The following is a 20,195-nucleotide window of genomic DNA, read 5'->3' on the forward strand; positions in this document are numbered from 1 at the left end:
CTGGAGAAGTGTGAGGTGGTATCGTTTGGAAGGACAAGCTCCAAGGCAGAGTACAAAGTAAATGGCAGGATACTTGGTAGTGTGGAGGAGCAGAGGGATCTGGGGGTACATGTCCTCAGATCCCTGAAAGTTGCCTCACAGGTGGATAGGGTATTTAAGAAAGCTTATGGGGTGTTAGCTTTCATAAGTCAAGGGATAGAGCTTAAGAGTCGCGATGTAATGATGCAGCTCTATAAAACTCTGGTTAGGCCACACTTAGAGTACTGTGACCAGCTCTGGTTGCCTCCCTATAGGAAGGATGTGGAAGCATTGGAAAGGGTACAGAGGAGATTTACCAGGATGCTGCCTGGTTTAGAGAGTATGCATTATGATCAGAGATTAAGGGAGATAGGGCTTTACTCTTTGGAGAGAAGGAGGATGAAAGGAGACATGTTAGAGGTGTACAAGATAATAAGAGGAATAGATAGAGTGGATAGCCAGCGCCTCTTCCCCAGGACACCACTGCTCAATACAAGAGGACATGGCTTTAAGGTAAGGGGTGGGAAGTTCAAGGGGGATATTAGAGGAAGGTTTTTACTCAGAGAGTGGTTGATGCGTGGAATGCACTGCCTGAGTCAGTGGTGGAGGCAGATACACTAGTGAAGTTTAAGAGACTACGAGACAGGAATATGGAGGAATTTAAGGTGGGGGCAGATATGGGAGGCAGGGTTTGAGGGTCGGCACAACATTGTGGGCCGAAAGACCTGTACTGTGCTGTACTAGTCTATGTTTCTATGTTAAGATTCACCTGACTGATCCTCATGATGGCTGGGATGCCACAGGAGGACTCGTTAAGTTGACAAATTTGTATCCACTAGAGCCGATAAGAGTGAGAGGGTATCTGACTGAAACTCACAAAATTTTGTTAGGATAAGATAGTGAGAATGATGCTCCCCCGACGAGAAGGAATCTAGGATGAGGGGTCCTGAAAATGTCAACTAGCTCCTCATTTCCACAGACGCTGCCTGACCTGCTGAGTTCCTCCAGCATTGTGTGTGTGTTACTCGGGATGAGGGGTTGCCGTTTGCGATTACGAGGCAAGGGATTGAGATATTGAGAAACGTCCTCACTCAGAGGATGGTGAAATCACGGAATGTTCTATCACAGTAGGTTGTTGAAAAAAAATGCTGAATAATCTGAAGAAAGAGACAGACAATTTCTAGATGCAAAGGGAAAATGCCACAAGGGGGCTTTGAGGTAGGGCATGTTGAATGCTTGGGACAGGTTCAAAGTGGAAAATGGCCTACTCCTGCCCCTATTTACTGCATTTCTATGATGGTATGGTGCATAGCAGGATTGCTTCCCTCATGAAGTCCAGGCAATGGAATCTTTGTTTCAGTATGGCATCCCATTTTTCATGACTACATGCATGATTTCCGCTCTGAGGCCTTAAGTGTGGAACTCGTACACGTGCAAATAGATAGCTTCATACACCCAGAATCAGTCCAATGAGAGCTGCAGCCTACTGCTGAATGAAGGTATGGCAGATTTTGCAGGATATTCTGCAGAGAACACACTAAGGGAGGAGATACAGGAATGTGAAGATGCACACTCTATTTTTTAGAAACATAGAAACATAGAAAATAGGTGCAGGAGTAGGCCATTTGGCCCTTTGAGCCTGCACCACCATTTATTATGATCATGGCTGATCATCCAACTCAGAACCCCGCCCCAGCCTTCCCTCCATACCCCCTGATCCCCGTAGCCACAAGGGCCATATCTAACTCCCTCTTAAATATAGCCAATGTACTGGCCTCAACTGCTTCCTGTGGCAGAGAATTCCACAGATTCACTACTCTCTGAGTGAAGAAGTTTTTCCTAATCTCGGTCCTAAAAGGCTTCCCCTTTATCCTCAAACTGTGACCCCTCGTTCTGGACTTCCCCAACATCGGGAACGATCTTCCTGCATCTAGCCTGTCCAATCCCTTTAGGATTTTATACGTTTCAATCAGATTCCCCCCTCAATCTTCTAAATTCCAACGAGTACAAGCCCAGTTCATCCAGTCTTTCTTCATATGAAAGTCCTGCCATCCCAGGAATCAATCTGGTGAACCTTCTTTGTACTCCCTCTATGGCAAGGATGTCTTTCCTCAGATTAGGGGACCAAATCTGCACACAATACTCCAGGAACAGGAACAGCTTCTCCTCTGCTATCAGATTACTGAACTATGCATGAATCTCTGGACACCATCTCGCTATTTTGCCCTCTTTGTACTCTGTATTTATTTTTATATTTCTTTAGTAATTTTAATCTATTGCACTGTACTACTGCTGCAAAACAACAGATTTCGTGACATATGTCGGTGAAAGTAAATCTGATTCTGACCAATGAGACTTGCAGCCTGTGCCCGGAGACCAGGTGTGTCTCCAGGGAGTGGACTTCCTTTCATTTCCGATACAAAATGGAGTCAAAATGCAGCACTGACAAAAGGAGGCTTGCACAGGAAATGGCACTTGCATCATCGTTGAGTCCTCAGCTCGCTTTTCTCTGTCAAGGGAGAATATGGTAAACATTATTGGAATAAAAGGGCACCAGTAGTCTGGAATGTGTAATTACGTACAGTAAACGGTGAAGTAAAGTGAATATTCCCAGCTGTAGCCTAGAAACAACCACATGCATTCAAGTTCATTTCAGCCTGTCACAACACCACTCAGGTTGTAGAATACCTGCAGCAGATGTGAGGTTTCGGTGAGAGCGTCATTACTGACATTGAAACCTTCACACAGTTTTCCTTCTTGAAGTTCAGATTGGGAATTTGTTCCCTGAATACCCTTGGTGGATGGGGCGTCTTCTCGAGACCACCTCTCCTACTATGAAAGTAAATGCCTTCAAACCACTGAATTACTGCATTATTTTTCACTTCACTCCCTATAAGCTTACAATTTGAAATAACCCTATCATATTTTAGTTGTTGCTGATTGTTAGGCTGGGGAGTCTGTGGCATTCCTAGTACTATAAATTGTTAAAGGCTGACATTCACAATAGACATCGGTGGGAGATTATATGGTACATACATCAGCTGCTTTTCTGAAGGTCGGAGGTCAGATCTAATACTCAAAACAGGAGATCCAACAATCTCAATTTTCTGTCAAGAAAATTGTGTTTCTATTTGTGGTTGAAGATGTTCCCCTACCAATCTGCTGACTCGTAGGGGAACTGGTCTGCTTATATTTATGGCCAGTTAATTTTTGGACAGGTCTCTTCATATCGCTGAATTTTGCTTTTTTTTGGCAGTCGTCATTCTCTGCGTATTTTCTGTTCATAGCTGTGGTGTAATTACACATTCAGAATCTTTCCTCACTTTTACATACAGACTTAAGCAGTATTCCTTTTCACTTTGGGAAATGAAAGGTATTGATTCACATTTAATTCCCCACTGTGGACATACACTTCATAGCTCACATGTAGTTGTACCAAGAATAGTGAGATTATCACCACTTTCCATCCGTACAGAATATAACCTACAAAAACAACAATGCCCATAAACATTTGCAACTTGAAACATCTTATAACTAACAAAGCTTATGGAAGAGTAGGGGGTAGGTGGAAAATGAGGACAGATCTTAGATTCGTCCATACACTGAACAATGAAAGTTGCTGACACTGAGACCAAACCCTTCCACAGCTACAGGGATCACAGTCAGGATCTGGACTAAGCCATTATTCTCAATTCCAATACAGGTTAAAAAGTCACAGCTTCTTCAGTCAGGAGTGAAAAACATAACAAGTGCTAATTACCACTAAATGGCTAGCTACTGTTCCTTCAGGAAATCATTCCTTCATGAAAGGAATTCACTTTGCACTTATAAATAATTTCTTGATTGCTTTTTCTCTTTCATATACATTTTATGAACATTTTTATTTCATCTCTTATGGAAAGGTTTAAGTGCAATTTATTTTTCCAGTTTTGCACTTTCTGTTTGGAAATCTGGAGTCCGCATGACGATGCTTGAACCCAGTTACCTCCCGGATGATTATCCTGCTTGTAGATAACACAGAATCCTTGCTGTGACTCTGTTTTAAATTAAGTGTTCAAAATAAGAGAACTGCTTTGACAAACTACAAGAAAATCTAGAAAGTCAACATTATCCAAGATAAATGGCAAAACCGTGATCTTGTCAGAGCAAGATCTGATTTCATGTTAATCTTTTTTGATAGGGATGAATAAAATATTTTTGCTACTCTTCCCCTTATTTGGAAATTTCTACTTCTGTCTTTATTGTTCAGTGCCAAATGAGCACAAATAATTGTGCTTAAACCCAGCAGGAAGGTAATGGTTTAGAGATATTTTGTGCCAGTTTAGAGTAGATAATTTCTAGAACTTTACTGCTTAATCAGTTTAACATATTTTTTGAAAATTTAACCAGGATAACTGTAAATGTGGAATGGATCATATCTAGAACATTACTAACTATTAGCTTGGTTTAGCCTAGGAAAAAAAATGACCTTAAATGATGTGTTGTTTTGAAAAATATTTTTTTAATATCATCTGAAACAAAAATCCTTTCAATCAAGGATTGCAATCACTGTATAAAAACGATTGTGACACTGTATAAAAATAAGAGTGGTATCCTTGAGTTTTTTCTCCTACTCGTCTTGTATGGACCCCATCTTAAAACAACTACAGAACATTCTTTTGCTCAAAGACAAATCCTGTTCCCCACTGCCTAAACCATTACCATTTATTCTGAAAACATTAATATTCCCAAAATATGAATTGCAAAGCCATGCCAGATACGATCCGATAAGTGTGGATGTAGTTAAATCTAAAGAGACTATTTGTTAAATGGATCTTTGTTTAACATCACAGAATGAATTTCCCTTCTCCCTCCCCTGCTCCTTTATAAAAGTCATTAGATAATCTCTATTGTACCAACTTGGACAGTCCTCCCTTTGTCATCTTTTCCCCATAGTCAACTGCCTGTGCTTGGTTATCCAAAGAAGTGACTATTGTCTACATTGTACTTTTAAGATGACACCATTATGTCTATGATCAAAAATAAATGGTATCATCATACTTTACTTTTAATTATGGTGGTAGCTTTAGTATTTGTTATTTTCTGATGGCACTCTTTCTTTCTAGACCACAAGATATAGAAGCAGAATTAGGCCATTTGGCCCATCAAGTCTGCTCCACCATTTCATCATGGCTGATCCAATTTTCCTCTCAGTTCTAATCTCCTGTCTTCTCCCCATATCCCTTCATGCCCTGACCAATCAAGAATCTATCAGCCTCTGCCTTAACTATTATTAAAGGCTTTGCCTCCACAGCTGCCTGTGGCAATGAATTCCACAGATTCACTACTCTCTGGCTAAAGAAATTCCTCCTCATCTCTATTCTAAAAGGATGCCCCTCTATTCTGAGGCTGTGTCCTCTGGCCCTAGACTCTCTCATCATTGAAAACATCTTTTGCACATCCACTCTATCAAGGCCTTTCACCATTCAATTGGTTTTAATGAGGTCACCCCTCATTCTTCTGAATTCTAGTGAATACAGGCCCAAAGCCATCAAATACTTTTTCAAGCAACACACAGCAAAGTTGCTGGTGAACGCAGCAGGCCCGGCAGCATCTCTAGGAAGAGGTTCAGTCAATGTTTCAAGCCAAGACCCTTCGTCAGGACTCACTGAAGGAAGAGTTAGTAAGAGATTTGAAAGTTGGAGGGGGAGAGGGAGATCTGAAATGATAGGAGAAGACAGGAGGGGGAGGGATGGAGCCAAGAGCTGGACAGGTGACTGGCAAAGGGGATATGAGAGGATCATGGGACAGGAGGCCCAGGGAGAAAGACAAGGTGGGGGTGGGGGAACCAGAGGATGGGCAAGGGGTATAGTCAGAGGGACAGAGGGAGAAAAAGGAGAGTGAGAGAATGAATGTGTGTATAAAAATACTTTTTCATATGACAAGATAATTCAATCCTGGCATCATTTTTCAAAAACCTCCTTTGAACCCTGTCCAGTGTCAGCTCATCCTTTCTAGATGAGGGGCCCAAAACTGCTCACAGTACTCCAAGTGTGACCTTCCAGAGCTTTATAAAGTCTCAACATTACACGCTTGCTTTTATATGCTAGTCCTCTTGAAATGAAGGCTAACATCGCATTCAAATTCAAACATTCTGGTCCTTCAATCTAAAACCTCTTGTATCAAATGTACCATTCTTTGTAACCAATGTTTGTTACTAAAGATACTTAGCTCTGCCATTATGACAGCAGCCCTGTTTACATAAAATGCTAAACGTTACCGAGACTTTGTAATAGTTCTTAGGTATTTATCTACTTGGTGCAGTTATGTCTTTTTAACTTTTAAAATATAATAGTGGTAGGATACATTAAAATTATCGGTATTTTGTGTGAATAGTTATCTGTGTATTCCAGTTTAGAGAACAGTAAAGCACTGGGCAGGCCATTCAGCCCACAATATTGTGCTGATCTTAATGTCAATTTCGACTCATTGTCCTCTTTGGGTGTATCATCTCTATCCCTCCATTTCCTTGATATTCATGTGTCTATCTTAAAGCCTCTTAAACTCAACCAAACTGCCTGCTTCCACTGCTCTCCCTGGTAACTTCTTCCACGCACCACCACTCTGCATGATTCTGCTAACAATAACGGTTTCATCAGCGAATTTTTAGCTGATGTTGGAGCTTCGCTTAACTACACAGCCATAAGTATAGAGAGGGTAGAGCAGGGGGCTAGGCACACAGCCCTGAGGTGTGCCTGTGGTGATGGTCAGGGGGGAGGAGATGAGGTTTCTGATCTCTGCTGATTGTAATCTGCCACAGCTATCGATCATCGATGTCTCTAGCTTCATCCAGGATTGTCACCTTGTTCTTGTGATAGCCTTCTAGAGGTCATATCTGGACTTGGTAGGTGTCTTGATCATCATTCCTGAGCATAGATCTATTCAGTCCTGTTTCACCCAGGGCATCGCATTTGGGAACATAGAAATTTACGGCACATTACAGGCTCTTCGGCCCACAATGTTGTGCTGACCATGTAACCTACTCTAGAGACTGCCTAGAATTTCCCTAGCACATAGTCCTCTATTTTTCTAAGCTCCATGTACCTGCCTAAGAGGCTCATAAAAGACCCTATTGCATCTGCCTCCACCACCATCACTGGCAGTGCATTCCACGCACCCACCACTCTCTGTGTGAAATATTTACCCCTGACACCCCCCTTGTACCTACTTCCAAGCACCATAAAACTATGCCCCCCTGTGTTAGCCATTTCAGTGCTGGGTAAAAGCCTCTGGCTATCCATACGATCAATACCTCTCATCGTCTTATACAACTCTATCAGGTCACCCCTCATCCCCTGTCACTCCAAGGTGAAAAGGCCAAGTTCACTCAACCTATTCTCATAAGATACACCCTCCAATCCAGGCAACATCCTTGTAAATCTCCTCTGCACTCTCTCTATAGTATCCACAACCTTCCTGTAGTGAGGTGTCTAGAACTGAACACAGTGCTCCAAGTGGAGCCTGACCAAGGTCTTATATAGCTGTAACATTACCTCACGGCTCTTGAACTCAATTCCTCGGTTGATGAAGGCCAACACGCCATCGGAAGACACAATAGAGGCACACATTCCTTTACATAGGTCTTGGTGAAGTCGATGACGACTGTGGCACGTTCAGAACCAAAGATGAATCCCTGAATATGGTCCAATTCAAAGCAATCCTGTATAAACTCCACCTCCCCCCCCCCCCCGACAATAACTTCATAGTCTTCTCCACTGGTGCTGTGGTCCTCAGTCACTGCCAGGAAGTAGGAATGGACAATTAAGACTCATGGTATGAAGCAGCAATAGAAAATCATTTTTGCCCAGTGGTGTAAAACTTAATTTGCGTCTTGTTGGCATTTTGTTTTTTACCTTTAATTGCAAGTTCACACTTTGAAAGTTAAAGATTGGCTGTCAACCACTGAGTCACAATTTTTATTTTACAGAATAATTGCAAACCTTGATTGAAAGGATTTTCATTTCATGGGTATTTAAAAACGATTTTTCAGCATAACACAATATGCAAGGCCATTCTTTCTAGGCTAAACCAAGTTACTAGTTTGTAATATTATAGAGATGATCTAATATAAACTTGTATCAAAAGCCCCAAGGCCTTATGTTTCAGCTGGGTTTAAGCTTTCTGGTTTATGCAACATTGGTTAAATGTGTTTCCAAGGCAACGACAAAATAATGAGAGAAATATAATTAAATGAGGAACCTGCAAGCCCTACTTTTATTCAAAATGAACAAAACATATCCTGTTAAATAGAAAAGCAATGGAATATCTAGAGTTATCATTTGGAAATAAGGTGATTAAAGACATAGTGTACCATGTTTTGGAACACAACAGCTTTCTCCTCCAGGGATTAAAAACCTACTTGCACCAGCCATTACTGAACAGGTTCATAGAATTAGACAGTGTGGAAGCAGACTCTTTGGCCTAACTTGCCAATACCAACTAAGGTGCCTATCTAAAGTAATCCCATTTGCCTGTGTTTGCTACTTATCCATCAAAGCCATTCTTATTTATGTATCTGTCCAAGTGTTTTCTTAAACATTGTAATTGGACCTGCCTCTACCACCATCCTAGGCAGGCCATTCCAGTTATTTGTCATCCTCTGTATGGAAATCTTGCCCCTCAGTTCCCCTTTAAATGTTTCCCCTCTCCCCTCAAACTTATGCCCTTTAACCATATAACCATATAATTAGTTTTAAAAGTTCAAAGTAAATTTTCAAAGTACATATATGTCACCAAATTCAACTCTGAGTCATTTTCTTGCAGGCATACTCAATAAATCCATAATGGAATAATAACTATAATAGAATCAATGAAAGACCGCACCAACTTGGCCGTAAAATGCAATGACAGACCAGGGACTTGAACCTTGGACCCTCAGATTAAAAGTCTGGTGCTCCACCAACTGAGCTATATCTGGGCCCTATTTTAGACTATCCTATCTGCAAAAATGATATCTTTGCCCCTTATTATTTTATAAATCTCTATAAGTTCAACCCCCAGCCGCCTTTCCTCCTTGGAAAAGAATCTCAACCTATCCAGTCTCCCCTTGTAGTTCAAGCCCTCACAAAACTTTTCTGCATCCCCTTCAGCTTCCGATGGCCCCGTATGTTTTCTGTAAGAGTGTGGCAAGAGCTAAAAATGAACTTGACAGTTGTGAGTCACTCATGCCTCCTTCTAAATAATGAGGATATTTGGAACTTCAAACAAGCGTCTGAATATAATCTGAAATTGCAGCTACTTTTGAAGTGGTGGACACAGCCCAGACCCTCTCCAACATTGAGTACATTTGTAAGGAACACTGCCACAGGAAAGCAGCATCCATCACCAAGGGCCTCCACCATCCAGGCCATTCTCTCGTCTCACTGCTGCCATCAGGAAGGAAGTACAGGAGCTTTAGGTCCAACATCACCAGGCTCAGGAACTATCAGGCTCCTGAACCAGCGTGGATAACTCACTCACCTCAACTCTGATTTGATTGCACAACCTAAGGACCCTAGAGCTCATGTTCTCAGTATTATAGGTTGAGTGCTCCATATTTCAAAATCCAAAAATCTCCAAAATCCAAAATTTTTTTGAGTGCAGGTCTCTGCATACCACAAGCAGTCCTGAGAAGTGGCCCCACATATGTAATGAGCAGAAGTTAATGAAAAATAGAAAAACATTGTGTAAAGCGAGAAATGAAGATCAGAGTGAACATATGCCACTTAATGGGATGTTGATCTTGAAACAAGCGAAGACCTGTCACAACAAACTGAAAATCGAAGGTAACTGTGAATATTCAGCAGGCTGGTTGCAGAAATTTAAGAAAAGGCACAGCATTAAATTTTTAAAGATTTTTAAAATCTTAAATATCAAGTGTCTGCTGATCACGAAGCTGCGGAGAAATTCGTTGATGAGTTTGGCAAGATCGTCGCTGGTGAAAATCTAATACCAGAACACGTCTACAATGCTGATTGTTTTTATTCCTTACATAAAGCCTTAAAAAAAGTAAATTACAAATATAGAGTACTGTAACCTTTTAATCAAAACAAGGCATCGTAGGTGGAGATTGAAAGCCTGCCGTTGTGTATTGTTGTTCAGCAGCTGATTCAGGTACCCTCTCCCTATGCTGTTGTGCTGCTTTTGTTACCTTGCACACATTATATTTTCATTATATTAATGGTATGTAATGATTTTTATTGTTAAGTGCATATGTGTGATGAACAAGTGTAAGATATAGACTACTTACTGGTAGCTCATAAATTCAGAGTCGGAAATTATGATGATTCCAAGCTAGCTCATTATATATTCCAAAATTTAAAAAAATCCAAATTCTAAAACACTTCCCACCCCAAACATTTCAGAGAAGGGGTACTCAACTTGTATTTATTTACTGATTTTTTTTTAAATTTGCAGTTTATGCATATTGATTGTTTGTTAGTCTTTGTGTGTAGTTTTTCATTGATTCTAATGTATTTCTCTGTTCTACTGTGAATGCCTTCAAGAAAATGAATCTCCAGGTAGTCTGTGGTGACATGCTTGTGGTCTTCTGCTGCTGTTGCCCATGCACTTCAAGGTTCGATGTGCTGTGTGTTCAGAGATGCTGTTCTGCACACCGCTGTTGTAATGTGTGGTTTTGAGTTACTGTTACCTTCTTCTCTGTTTGAACCAGTCTGGCCATTCTCTGCCCTCTCTCATTAAAGAAATAATTTTCATTGAAATTTTGTAATGTACATCATAAAAATGCTACTTCCAGCAAAATCATCTGGTATCACGTCCCCATGAAGCAACTTGCTTCATTCACGTTCTCTACTTCAATGTCAGTCTAAAACAGTAGTGGAAAGCTACTGGGGGTTATTATTAAGGAAGAAATTAGTTTAACTTGAAGAAACATATCTTAGTTAAATACAGTTGGCATTTATTTGTTACAGATAAATTAGAAACACCAGCCAACAAATACACAAATTTTCCTGGCTGGACCACAGCACAACTGTGGGCTAAAGAGAGATATTAATGCCCCGGAGAACGTTCAGAAATTTACCCAGATGATTCCAGCTCTCTCGAGATGCAGGAGTATCTGGGATTTAAGTGGCAATTTTCAAATTTATGAAATGAGACAGCATATTGTTAAACTAAGAACCAGCGGTCTAGCTCAAGAGAAAATTGGAACTAAGGAATATAGAGGTTATCAAGATCTGGAGTACATGTGGAATTAAATTCTGCAGAAGTTTATAAGAGGCATTCTAATATTCAGATATCTACCTATTGAACTAACTTCCTGTTAGTGGGGGAGAAGGCTTGATGAACGAAGTCAACCAGTCAGTTTTTTTTCAAAGAACTTTACTATGACCTAGTTTTCTATTTCCTCTGACCTAGAAATGCTTTGGTGCCCGGATTGGTGTTGGTTTGTAGTCATCTTCCAGAGTGGGAAGATGATCCCAAGTATGCACTGCATGTCAGTATTTGCCCCTGCGTGTTTGTATGTGAGACTGACAGAAAACTTAGAAATCATTGACTCTGTGGTCTATGTGGTTTATTGCTGCAGACAAAATTTCTTTAGGAGAAGAACAATGTATAAGTGTCAGGCTATTCAATAGGATTTTTTGTTAAAGATGGGTGTATTTACTTTGAAAAAAGGAACACTTTGCAAAGCAGAACAAGTAATTTCAGACTAATCAACTTAGGTTCAACTTCAGCCCATTTTGAGTTTCCATTTGTTTTCATTTATTCTGTCCTTTATTGCAACAAAAGGCCCAAGAAATTTCCTTTAGCTCCTAGTCTTCAGTTCTGTTTGCAGTTTGTCTTCCATTTAACCTCATTAGATTTCTTTCCTCATTTATTAAAGTTTCATCAAATTTCCCAAATGTCCTATATTTTCTTCACCTCATCTGCTTGTTTTTCATTGTTGCACTTCTTGTGAACTTTTTATCAGATTCAGGTGACATGGCGACATCCACTAACAAGTTTGTGGTTGATATTTCAGTCAACCGGGCAAATAATGAGGACCTGAAATAGGGCAGTGTATTTTTCATTATTTTTCAAATGGGCTCAACTATGACAAAACAGAAATCTCACTGTGAGAGCCACATTCACTTGCCAACCAGTATTTTTGCCCAGAGTACCATCCATACATGTGCACAAACTTTCTCACATACATATATATATATATTACACACACGCACACCTACCTTGCCCCCAGCATTCCTTCTTGTTCCAATCCCTACTTCCACACTCCCTTCGGCCCCTCAATCCTGCTATCCTCACAGACCTTGAGGCCTTCACTTCCTTCCTTCCTCTCCCAACCACCCTCTGACCTCCTACAGCTCTCCCACAGACCTACTCCCTCTCTTGGCACCGGGTCCCAACCCCAACCCTGTCTTCTACATGTGTATACTCAGCCCCAAACCTAGCATGCTCCATCCAACAATCCCAGTCATATTCAGGTACCTGTCTCCGAAAGGAGCTGCCTCTGGAATGGAATGAATAATCCACACTGTTTGAAGTTAATTGTTAGCTCTCACCAACTTTGCCCTTCAAAGACATACCAGCTTTTCCAATCTGTTTAAATTTTCTGCCATAATGCTCAAAAATCAAACATATAGGTTATAGCGATTTACACTAAATTTTGTGGATATTAATTTTCTTGTATCTTTGACCAACTGATATTTAATTGAGTCAAGGATCAATTTCATTTGCCATTTACATTTACATGCATTAGGAATTTGCTGTGCTGTGTTGGCACGACATGCAACAAAAAACAGCATTTAACAATGATAAAGAATAAGGAAATATACAAAAATAAATTAGATTTAAGGTGCAGATATTGCCTTCATGGCTTTCATGCAATGCCTGTATTGTTAGCTACAACGTTAAATTGGATTCATTCTCTCCTTCAAAACTTTTTTTATTTCTCCTCACTGTCAGCATTTCACTCACAGTTGATTAGTAAATATATTCTTTACTTCTATAGGTCTCGATTACATTAAGCAGAGAATGCAGGAGGCAATGGGATATACAGAGAAAAAAGAAGAGCCTCCACCTCCAAAGGAAACAAAACCAGCATCAGCCAATAACAGTCCCCATTTCTACAGGAAAGGTACAACACCATCACAGAGTCCTGAACAAAGTCCTGGCCCAACACCCCCTCCTTCGCCACCAATATACAAGAAAACGCCGAATACCAGTTGGAATAAGGGCTCCGCCAGCAGTGTAAACAAGGATTTTTCGAGCGCTTCAATGAATAGGCAGCTATCAAAGAGCTCCGCCAAGCAGAACAGCGAGTGGATACAGCCAAAGTCAGCAGCTTTCAGTTCTACAGCTGCTGGCAATGGACAGTTGCACAGCGCGTACCATAGTTACTTGGTGCGCACAGATGTCAAACTGCCTCCCGAAGAGCCAGAAGAGCATGCCAATCCCACACCAATGGTACTTGGAAGGCAACCGCCCATACCAAAACTGACACCTGCAAGGCAGTCGTCTATAAAGTCTTCTGTCAAAGAGAAAAAATTGGAGCCAAAATTGAAGAAACAGTTATCCATTGTTGTTCCAGAACCAAAGAAACTGTTGAGATCTCAATCAAGTGATGATAGTGTGGAAGAATCAGAAGAAATGGAAGAGACGGTATGTATCCAACGGTTATTATGCAGCTTCCTACAACTTTTTGTCAGGTTCTACTAAAGGAAAAAGAAATGTTGAGATTAAATCTCAGAGCAGTTCCTGTTACCTGCAAAGTACCTCTCAGCCAATATCCTTCAATGTCTTTTAGACAATCCAGATAAATTTCCAGACATTCAAGATAAACATCTAGACAATCAAGATAAACATCTTGTGAACCTGTAGATCTTCTAAAAATACTTCCATGGAGAATAAAACCTTTAAAAATCAGCTACTTAGAGCAAATCAAAATCTATAAAATAAAAGCCATGTTTTTTTTAACCATGTTTGGCCAGATAAAGTGCCCCAACATCATCATGGGAAACAAACCCTTTTACTTAGAAAGATAAAAATCCTTATCTCAGAGTTTGAAGCAGGATCGAGACAAGGTTAATAGAAATATAATTAAAGCCCAAGAAGAACTTCTGGTAATTCACCACTCCCCCTTCACCATTCGCAATTCCCTCTCTCACCTTATCTCATCTGCCCATCACCTCCCTCTGGTGCTCCTCTCCCCGCCCTTCCCTTCCTTTCATGGTCTTCTCTTCTGTCCGATCAGATTACCCCTTCTCCAGCCCATTATCTCTTTCACCAATCAAGTTCCCAGCTCTTTACTTCAGCCCTCCGCCTCTCCCAGTATCACCTATCACCTTGTAATTCTTCCTCCCCTCCCCCCCCCCACCTTCTTACTCTCTGACTCCTCGTGTCGTTTTTTCCTGTCCTGATTAGGGGGCTCAGCCCAAAACATTGACTGTTTACCCTTTTCTATTGATGCTGCCTGGCCTGCTGAGTTCCTCCAGCACTTTGTGTGTATAACTTCTTCAATCCACTAACACTGGGCATGGCTTTTGTTCTCCCTGCCAACCTTGTTTCCTCTGCACCCTTACAATTCTTATAGTTAAGCTACTAATATGCTCAGTGATCTCTTTGCTTGCAGGAACTAGCCTATCTGCTACATCAGACCACAATACTTTCCAAAATGGGAATCAACCCTTGAGCAAGCAATTGGCATTCTGAAATAGGCTGGCTGGAAGGTTAAATATCTTTATGTGCTTCTGATGTGCCTATGAATTTGCCAGAGTCTGACTCAACTAGCTTCTGTGTCCAGGACAGGTGACTACATGAGGTTAGATGGCAGATGGCAGGCTGCAAGTGGGTGGTTATGGATGAGTGGTAACCACTATTGATTGGTGGCTTGTTGCTGCTGCTGTTGTCCCTGGTTGTCTCATTCCCAGCTTGAGGCAGCTCAGATACATGGTTGGATTTACTGGGCCCTCAGTGGAGCTTATTTCTGGGCTCTGGTGCTTCACTTTTCCAGTCCGATCTTCGTGCAAGCAGACTTATTGGCTGCTAATATGGTACCATAGTTTAAACTGACTTACTGGCTAAATAATTCGAGGTCAGTCATCATGAATTAATGTTAAGCAAATAATGAGGAAAAAATATTCCGAGAGAAACTATAAACTTGAATTTATAGATTCATCAAAGAGAGCCCAATGTGAAAATTTTAAAGAGTAGTTTCTCCCTGAGTAACTTGATTAAACCTTTCGAGAAGTTACAGAGGATTGATGTTTAATGTTCTCTGAAGGGCTTACAACAAGACCCATGATAGAGTGGCCAAGAGACCGAAGCCCAAGGCATAATGTAGTCACCGTTTCCACACTGTTAATTGTCTTTGAAGATCTGATAAAGTGCCAAGAATAATTCATGGCCCACCATTGGCCGTTCCCGTTGCCATTGCTGCCCCAAGACATTGTAACTGATGCAAGAAGCAAGTATCCAAAATACAAGAGATTCTGTAGATGCTGGAAATCCAGAGTAATATTGGAGGAACATAGCAGATCAGGCAGCATCTATGGAAAGGAACAAAGAATGGACATTTCAGACCGAGACTCTTCATCAGAGTGTTTCAAATCCAGTTTGGTGCAAACGGACAGATGTAGCTACTTTTAGTTCTGTCTAGCAAAGTTTACATTTTATAAAAAAGTAAGCTAAACGATTTTATATTCAATTGTGTCTATTTGTTTTATTTTAGCAACAAAAAGGGAAATACAAACATCCCATTCATCCAGCCAAGCATCCACCAAAGACCGAGTCCTGTTTAGCTTACAGTTGACATTTAAGGATATTACCTCTGGCAATGCAATTTGGTGAAAGCCATTTCAGCAAGTTCTGCTCCAAACAAAATTAAAAGTCCTCATTTCTGACCAATAACTCCTTTCACTGGCCAAATCCCAATGGCTAATTAACATATACTTACTGAGGCCACAGTTCTCACATTTAGACAATTAGTTGTTTTAGAGGCTGGAAATCTGAATACAATGACCGCTTTTAAGAGTCACAAACTATTGGACCAGCTCTCTCTGTTCTGGAACCAACCTGCCATTTTTTTTCAATTTTGTGGGTGACTTGTTCAACTCAACTGCTGCTGTGATCACCTGTTCCATGTACTTTGGAGGAACTCATTAGTAAAGTATTAATATATGTCAGAACCACATTTTTAAAAAGATTATCTGCAAACTAGGAAAAGATAAGAATATTTGAATGTAACCTTGATAAGTTACTGCCTTTAAAAAATATACCAATTAAATTTAAATGAGGTTCAGTCTGCATGACTCATTCAACAGGTAAAGTGTATGAATTTTCACTTGGTCTTTTCTCTCTCTTGTAAGTGCCTGCTTGTAAGATCCTGTACCTTTGATGGTACAATATGTTATAAACTTATTTAATTACTTTGTTAAATGTGTCATTATTACCTGGTGAGGGATACATAAAAAATTATCATACATCAAATCAGAAATGATTACGTCAGTGTCCGCTTGACTAATGCTCAGTCCCATTTTAGCAATAGGGCTTCAGCTGTATAGTCCTGCAAAATTGCTGTTAAAACTAATCATGGCTACTTGTGGAATGGTAATTTTTAGCATTTAGTAATTAACTTACACAGTGTAACACAATGAGATTGTGAGGAAGCCGTCTAGAAATGAAATGGTATCGCAGTTATTTTTAAAAGATGCATTCAAATTATGCTGCTGAAATAATTTGCATCACCTGCATTGATAACAAATCTTATTTACAAAAATTACAGAGTCCAAATACAATCTTGGTCATCATGGTTATGCTGTTGAATATTGGTTTAGCTATTCTTTTTGTCCATTTCCTGACTTGACAAGAATTTGCGAAGGTAAGAATTTAATTTAACTCATTAAAGACTTTATAAAATTTTACTTTATTCCGTTATCACTGTCATTAAACTGTTCATTTTTTCTTGTTTGACTATAGCTGTGCCTGAATGTGATTCAACATAATTATTTAATGATCTAACTGTTTTGACCCTTCAGTGAAGTCATGAAAATTAAGGGTGTTAGCCGTCCGTTCTCTGCAGTTGTTCCATCAGCCCTATTACTGACACCAGACATGCTGAGACACAGGGAAAGAGACTTGAATTTGGTGTGGTGCTCAAGAAAGATGAGACTTGGAAATTAAGTCAGGGGCTGATGTGTTCCCTGGCGGTGATTTGTGGCTCTGGATCCTCTGAAACTGAAGCAAGTGGCCATGTTGTTGGAAAAATCTGCTGAACCAGCCTAACCACTGAAGTGTATGGCTGTTCCATCTGCTCTTGCAGAGTGTGACTTCACTGGAAATGTACAGACTGCGCTTTATGTTGATGGATGGTAACAGATGCCTTACTTTTTTACTGTCTTGCCATGCAGTTGGGAGAAGGAGACGGCTGCCAGAGGAATGTGGTTGGAAGATTCTGTGCTGTGAATGCAATTTCCAGTGGCTTCTCATATCTCGTTAAAAGAAATACATTAGCAGCGTCACTCAACCAGTCTTATTCCATTACCTGCTGCTCATATCATCTTGTACAGTGTTCCAGACATTTTGAAATTAACAGTTCACACACTTTTTTTGCATGAAAGTTATACATTTTCTGTCACTGATTAAGCTTTTCTTTTTGTCTAATATTTAGAGCATTTATTTAAAATCAGAATGAGTTCCTTTTCTTTGCCTTCAGTGACATAATTTGGAGCCTCCATTCAGTTAATGAGATTTTCTGAAGTGTGGTGACCACTAATACAGATTAGCATACGTGTCAACACCAAGAAACCAGAGTTAAGGATGGGGTTTTCTTTTTGCATGTGGATTTTCTTTTTAAATAAAGGAGTTAATTTTATAGTGTTGAATCCATTCAGGTAGAGCATTGTAATCTGAATGTTAACGAAGCTGATGCCTTCACAAGTCTTCAGAAATGATCATGTTTACCTCAAAAGTATTGGCCTCAAAGGATTTATTTGGAATGTTTGTTGAATATCCGTCTTAATTATTTTAATTGACTCTAATATAGTCAATGGTGATTTCTGTACCATTTTGCTTTATCAACCTTCATGTTATTTGTAGTGGCATGTTTATTTCAAAGGGTTGAGTATTTGGTGTGGTTGATTTTAGACTAGAGCACTAGATTGATATTAATCTCCGAAAAAGTAAGGGCTGCATAACTTAAAACAGATTATATATAATGCGTTGCAGAAAGATGTACTATTCTACAGGTACTGATTTTAAATGTAACCCGTATGTTAGTTTGCATGCTTCCATGCAAAATAGTATCATTGGGACACAATTTCAAGGAATCAGTCCTGTGGAGTTAATAGATGCTACATAACTTATTATCTGAAATCGGTTTGATTTCAGATCGGTAATAGATGGTGTTTTTTGCAGAGGTGTGTTCAAAATCCTATGTATGTGAACAGTGTGGTGAAGAAGAGAAGTTGAAAAGGAAAAGAGAATAAAAGAGAAATTGTCACCAGTGTGCATCGAAGCTGACCTTGCTTCAGATAGAAGTTTATCTCAGAATGTGTCTTTGGGTCAGTGCAAAAGTAACGGAAGTTTTTATGTAGAAACTTTTTTGTCTGGCACAAAAATCAAGAGTTGTTGGGAATGTTTTTTGGAAATGAAGTTCACTTTAGTAATTTAATTTTAAAAAAAGGAATTTTCTTATATTAAAATCATGAGCTTTTTTAAGAAGCATGAGCCAGAAACTGCTGGCATTTTTCTAAATGTACACAGCTCTATTTTAGCATGGATCCTTTTGTCTTTTTTTAAACTAAATGACATGCTATACACATCTTTATATTTATCAAACAATGCGCCAAGTGGACAATTCTTGTGAGTTGTCGATAAATTGTTATATATTCTAACATTTTGAATGTCTTTTTCTGGTGTTCTGAACCTTGGAATTATTTAATTCTGTTCTTTGTAAACCTATCATCCATTATTTGTTCTGTGCAGTTTACTTGACTGTAATTGCTTGAGAATAAAACTATTATTTGTTCCTACAGTCACATTGTGTGCGCTAGTTATCTGAATGACAGCTACTACTCAGATGTTAGCTTTTTTTGAGATCTATTGACCAATTTTGCACATGCAGGAAATAATAAAATGAGTTGTTTTAGTATTGTATTTCTCCTGAGCATGGTTAAATCAAATATATCATACTTTGTCCAATTGCTAAATGGGGACCAAAAGGCACTAATTTTATAGTGCAGTCTCCCAGATCCAAATGAATCTCAATACATCATCTCCCAATTTAAAGTCAATCTTATTAAGGCTGACACAGAAGTCACTTAAAAATTAGCAAGAATAAAATTATTTTCACAAACAGCTCATGGGAGGATGGCAACCTGGAAAAGGCTTCCATTCTTCTCATTCACCCAACCATAACCAGACTTCTCCAAGGGCTGCTGTCAGAAGACAAGCAATATATCAGACCATTTTATTTAAGCAGGCTGCCATATGTGTTGTGATAGACACTGGTAGTTCACCCAAGTTATTAAAAATACCCCAGATGAGACAAGTATTCTGTTGGTTAAAAACCAGACTACAGGAGAAATTTAGTTTCCACACCAATATTGTTGTTAATGACCTTGGACTGCTAAGGTCTTAAATTCTATTGAACTAACAATTACATAGTTAGATCTTTAGTTGTTAATAATAAGACTTAATTGGAAATATACCTCCACCGTTTGCTTTGCAATACAGTATCTGATTGTGACTAGTACAGGAAGAAATTACCAAAACAGAGACATGTGTAGTTAGATTTTTGGAAAAGAAATAATCAGGCAGAAAATGCTGCTGTAACATGAAATCCAAGGAAGAGTAAAGAAAAATCATTTTGTTTAACCTGAACCACAGCATCTGCTGATGTGATGAATAGTGTGTTCATAATTATTGTACTATTACATGAAGACAAGTTGTACTGATAAAAAAAAGTGAATCTAATCATAACTGTTGCTCTGTGTTTACTTATGGTTAAATAAAGCAACTTTAATGATTTCTATCAAACTTTGTTTTTGCCAAGTGATTGCTTAGTCCTTCTTGTTGTGACAGTATTTGATTCAAGTTGTGACATGTCTGCATTTCTTAGTTATATTATCACACAATAAACAGAATATTGTTGGACAACTAGAATAGTAAGCTGCTCAGACCATATGTTGGTGCTACCAAGA

At 39.5% G+C, this 20,195-nt stretch overlaps 1 protein-coding gene across 6 annotated transcripts in view; it reads left to right on the top strand.

Annotated features, from left to right (window-relative positions):
• LOC140195332 (junctophilin-1-like) overlaps nt 1-20,195 on the top strand; it is a 156,608-nt gene that overhangs the window by 125,738 nt on the left and 10,675 nt on the right. Inside the window, exons 4-6 of one of the 6 annotated variants that reach the window (XM_072253466.1) lie at nt 13,007-13,656; nt 16,778-16,873; nt 17,031-19,993. In XM_072253466.1, coding sequence (XP_072109567.1) covers nt 13,007-13,656; nt 16,778-16,858 — 731 coding nt within the window. In that variant the 3' untranslated portion in view covers nt 16,859-16,873; nt 17,031-19,993. Of the gene's footprint in view, nt 1-13,006; nt 13,657-16,777; nt 16,874-16,971; nt 19,994-20,195 lie in introns of those variants that run through there. The other 5 variants (XM_072253476.1, XM_072253484.1, XM_072253504.1 and 2 more) reach the window with 5 other exon arrangements.

Source organism: Mobula birostris, chromosome 1 (genome assembly GCF_030028105.1).
Source record: "Mobula birostris isolate sMobBir1 chromosome 1, sMobBir1.hap1, whole genome shotgun sequence".
Taxonomy (NCBI): domain Eukaryota; kingdom Metazoa; phylum Chordata; class Chondrichthyes; order Myliobatiformes; family Myliobatidae; genus Mobula; species Mobula birostris.